The sequence below is a fragment of the Myotis lucifugus genome, unplaced genomic scaffold (assembly GCF_000147115.1).
Source record: "Myotis lucifugus unplaced genomic scaffold, Myoluc2.0 scaffold_60, whole genome shotgun sequence".
Lineage (NCBI taxonomy): Eukaryota > Metazoa > Chordata > Mammalia > Chiroptera > Vespertilionidae > Myotis > Myotis lucifugus.
The window spans coordinates 4,428,339-4,433,080 of record NW_005871108.1 but is presented as its reverse complement, the minus strand read 5'-3'; the positions used below and the strand labels follow the sequence as shown (position 1 = coordinate 4,433,080).

General features: G+C 48.1%; 1 protein-coding gene across 8 annotated transcripts in view; it reads right to left on the bottom strand.

Annotated features, from left to right (window-relative positions):
* Nucleotides 1-398: 398 nt before the first annotated feature.
* DYNLRB1 (dynein light chain roadblock-type 1) overlaps nt 399-4,742 on the bottom strand; it is a 21,878-nt gene continuing 17,534 nt past the window's right edge. For all 8 annotated transcript variants that reach the window (XM_006089426.3, XM_014456486.2, XM_023754402.1 and 5 more), the window contains one exon: nt 399-776. In XM_006089426.3, coding sequence (XP_006089488.1) covers nt 733-776 — 44 coding nt within the window. In that variant the 3' untranslated portion in view covers nt 399-732. The remainder of the gene's footprint in view (nt 777-4,742) is intronic.

Below are 4,742 nucleotides of genomic sequence, written 5' to 3'. Positions count from 1 at the left end.
AGCTGGTTTGTGGGTTTGATCCTGTCAGGGAGCATCTGTAAGGCAACCAATCGATGCTTCTCTCTCACATGACATTTATTTCTCTTTCTCTCCCCCTTCCTTTCTCTAAGCATGCCCTCGGGTAAGGATTAAACAAACCAACCCCAAAAACATTGGTGGGAGTGATAAATGATACAAGGGATGGCTAGGGACAAGAGACTCAGAAACCAGGGTACCGATGATAAACCAGGTGCAGCTCAGCAAGCATGGCCACAGGTGCAGTAAGTAGCAAGCCTCTCATGCTACGAACACAATCTGCTGGGGGGGCTGGAGCTGGCCACAGGGCTCAGCCTTCAGACCACGTGATGACACAGGAAGAGGGAGGCCTTTCAACCTAGTGTTTAAAGACACACAACAGGGCAAGTTTCAGTTATTTTTAGTTAAAGAAAAGCAGCCTTTTCCAAGGGCAACAACGTGAACTGAAAGTCAGGAGGAAGCAGGGTGTGGGCCTCTCATAAGCTCTTGTTCTGAAACCCGGACTTGAGGAAAGAGGCCCTCCTGGGTACTCGGGGGAACTGGCCAGCAGAGGGATGCCTTTGGTGGGTGGGGTGGAGCTGCAGCCCACACTGGTCACTGGATTGGTCTGCATGGGCTCTAAGGTGATTTCCACCTGCCAGTTGGTTGACATGATTAACACTATTATTCTTAGGGGGCATTAAATTAAGGAATGGTGCGTGGAGCCAAGAGAGTGGCTTATTCAGTTGGATTCTGAATCACAATCAGGAAGTAGTCTTTATCTGCAAAAAGAGAAAAAAGAAAACACAAATTACTAAATGTGAAATGTGAGAAAAACACACTAGAAAGGAAATACGTAATTAAACCACCAACCATAAAAGGGAGTGGGTGAATACAAAGCATCACTGCCCAGGCCACTTCCAACTGCTGGGAAATAGAAGGTAAACTGGCAGGTTTCCTGTGAGGGCCTCAGCAGTGAGACCCAGGAGCGACCTCTGCGGCGCATGCTCTTTTCTAATCTTCCCAGTACCAACAGGGAGGTAGGATATCCTGTTTTCTGGGTAAGGAAACTCAGGTTCCGAGAGTTTAAATAAATTGCTAGTGGTTCTCAAAATGGAGGGCATCTGAATGACCTGAGGGCTGGCTGGGCTTAAGACAAACACTGCCGGGCCCTACCCCAAGCTCTTTGGATTCAGCAGGTCTGGGGTAGAGCCCAAGAGTCTCCTTTTTTTTAAAAAATATATTTTATTGATTTTTTTACAGAGAGAAAGGGAGAGGGATAGAGAGTTAGAAACATTGATGAGAGAGAAACATCAATTCAGCTGCCTCCTGCACACCCCCTACTGGGGATGTGCCCGCAACCAAGGTACATGCCCTTGACCAGAATCGAACCTGGGACCCCTCAGTCCGCAGGCCGATGTTCTATCCACTGAGCCAAACCGGTTAGGGCAGAATCTCCTTTTTTTTTAGTTAATCCTCACCCGAGTATATTTTTTCCATTGATTTTCTGAAAGAGTGAAAGGGACGGGGAGGGGGAAGAAGGAAAGAGAGAAACAATCATGTGAGAGAGACACATGGATTGGTTGCCTCCTGCATGCAACCCATCTGGGGCCAAGGATCAAACCTGCAACCCAGGTATATGCCTATGATGGGAAATCAAACCCATGACCCTTTGGTGCCCGGGCTAATGCTTTAACCACTGAGCAATGCTGGCCAAGCAAGAACCTGTATTTATTTTTAAGGAGTTCCCAGGTGATACTGAAGCTGCAGGTTCTGGGAGAACCACTAGTTTAAGGTCACCCAGCAAATCAGTGTCAAAGATAGATACCAACTTCAACCCCACTGCTCTTGGGTTAATGTCAGTTCTGTCACAGGCTGGATGAGAAAATTTCAAAGGCACCGATCAAAGGGGGCCAAAGCTACCTGGATTCCAGCTCTGGGGATCCCATCCAGTAATGAGGACTATCCATCATGAAATCATTGCAAGTGCAAGACCTCAGGGCTGAGTCTGACGCTCCTTTTTATAGAAGAAGAAATTGGAGAAGCAGTGTTTCAACTTTGCCCTTCATTATCAGATCGTGAACATTTACCAAGGCTTCCATGTGGCCAGTCCCGGGCCAACCACTTCTTATAATGGCATCTCAATGAGTCCTCAATCACTCTATGAGGCAGGTACTAGTGTTTTCTCACTTTATACTGAGGCTCAGAGAGTTAAATATCTTGCTCAAGCCAAGGCAAAAATGTGAGGTGTGGTGGTTGGGTCTGACCGCCCTGCTGAACAGAAGCGAAATGGCAGGACCTCGGACACACATGCTTTGTCTGCTGATTTAAGCCTAACGCTAGCTGTCTCCCATGACGGCTGGCTGATGGGACTGGGAAGAAGCAGATCTTATATGACTAATAGTTTCATGACTAAGCAATCTGTTTAAGTAAATAATCACTTACTAATAAAAATAATTAAAGCCACCGATAAAAGCGGACATAATTAGCAATACTAGTGTCTTTTCTTACAAAAAAAAATCAAGCTCTAATTCAATAATATCACTCCAAGTGCTTTGGGGGAAGCAGAGTTTTGAAGCTTGATTATGCTGTCAACTCAGCTTCACATCAGGGAGGTTAACAAGTGAAAACCAAGTCTGTCTGAAAACATCTCTTCATATGGGCTATTCTGGGCCAGGATGGGGTGAAATTTGGTATGAATGTGGAGATCCACACTGTCTGACACCACCTGCTGCTATTTTTGGTCTCCTCAGTTTGATCAATGAGGAAGCTTAGGTGGGAGGAAAGGGACATGAACCTCCTTCCTGGGCAGGGCTGCGCTAGGTTGCTCCCACAATATGGGGTGCTAATTACAGTCCAGGAAGGACCCACCTCACAAACACACAGCAGCCAGGCTGTTCTATGCTGGGCGCTGCCCCCATGGGGCCTGTGCTCTACGGCCATTCTAAGGTGATCCAGCCCCAATGCCTCAGAGGCTCTGCTGGCAGTGATTTTTCTTGCCATATCAAAGTGGTTGTGTCAAGATGTCAAATCACTGGTTTTCATCCTAAATAACATGTCCCACGGACATCTCTGATCCCCATCTCTACTGCTGACCCTACCTCCAACCCCCACAGTGGGATGTAGCAATGGAGGGAGGTTTAGGAAGTCTTTCATTTATTTATTCAATAAATATTTGTCAAATGTGTTCACAAGTTTCTGTACTCTTGAAACTGTCTAGTGGAGGAGACAGAATTAAAAATGCAGATAAGGAGGCTGGTTAGCCAAGTGGAAAGGTAGGATGGCAGTGTTGCCAGCAGCAGGACGGCATGTGTGAGGGCCCAGGGAGAGGCTCTTAAAGGCAGCAGGGTGGCTGGAGAAGTGGTCAGGGTGTGCAGAAGGAACACTCACTGTGTCTAAGGCACCTGGAAAAGTCACACATCCCGCCAGAATAACAAGGTGTGTGTGGGGGGGCCCATGAGGATGTGAGTGCTGGACAGACAGCGAGTGAGCAAGTGAGAGAGCATGCATACCCTCCCTGCAGGCTCTTAATGTCACCAGGGCAAGGGTCTGGCCACTTCCTCCTCGCCTCCACTGACAAGGCTTCTGGGCTTCTGGGCCTGTGCACCCAAAGGAGAACCTCTAACTGGACTCAAGCACCAACTGCACCCATGTGCTTTGAAAGTCTGGGGGTCCCTCAAGGGCAAGTTGGAGATGCCTTTGCTGCTGAGATGGGACAAATGGCCAGGAGCTTTCAGATAACTCTGCTGTTCCAGAGGAGACGTTCTTGGAAGCTTTATGTCAAGAGACACGGTCCATGGGGCCTGTCTGATGTAGAGATTGCATAATCTGTCCTTGCCTCACACGGAGAGTCCCATGTATACTGCTCTGATGTGCAGGATCAGTAAAGGGACCATTCCTAGCCTAACTTTTAGGGAAGTAGAGTTTCTATAGTCGCACAGCAAGAATCTTGGGAGGGAGTCCATCTGCTTCTGAGCCTTTCTGCTCTACCCCCTGCCAACATACTCAACCAGATGGGGTGTCTCAGAGGACCAGAGCAGTACAGCCCCATGTGATACTTTACAGATGTGAAAATAGAGGTTCAGGATGTTCTATGACTTGTTTAAGGTCACAATCATGAAGAGCTAAAGTTGGGAAGATGAACTCTGCCTGCTACAATCTGTTTTCTCTGACAGAATCAGAGACATCATCAGACAGTGATTAAATTGATAAACAGTGTACAGCATGTTATCCTATGTGCTTTTCTGGATTGACCTACTCTGTCCCCACCCCTCCAGGAAGTGTCCCAGGGAGACTGTGGGTTCTTGTGACTGGCTCTATGGTTCCCTCCTTCACATCCTTCCAAGCTGCCAGACTGGGCTGGAACAGGCCTGGGATCAGAACCAATATGGCTCTGCTGCTGGGAGTGTGTGACCCCCTCTCCCCCCATCAAATCACCCCAGAATTCTATAGCCAGTCTCTTTGCCATCTGTCTGCCAAGCCCAGGGGCATTCAGTGTCCCTAGCCTCCATACTGCCTTCTTCACCTAGGTCCCAGTCACAATCATATTGCCTCCTGCTCACAGGGTCAAGTCTGCAGTCAAGTTTTGGGTTTGAGGCCTTTTCTAAATTGGATCAAACGTTTCACCTCCTACTCCTTCTGACATATATTTCTGATGCCCTAGACCCGTGTTCGGCAAACTGCGGTTCGCCAGCCACATGCGGTTCTGTGGCCCCTTGAGTGTTGCTCCCAACTATGTGACTCCAAAA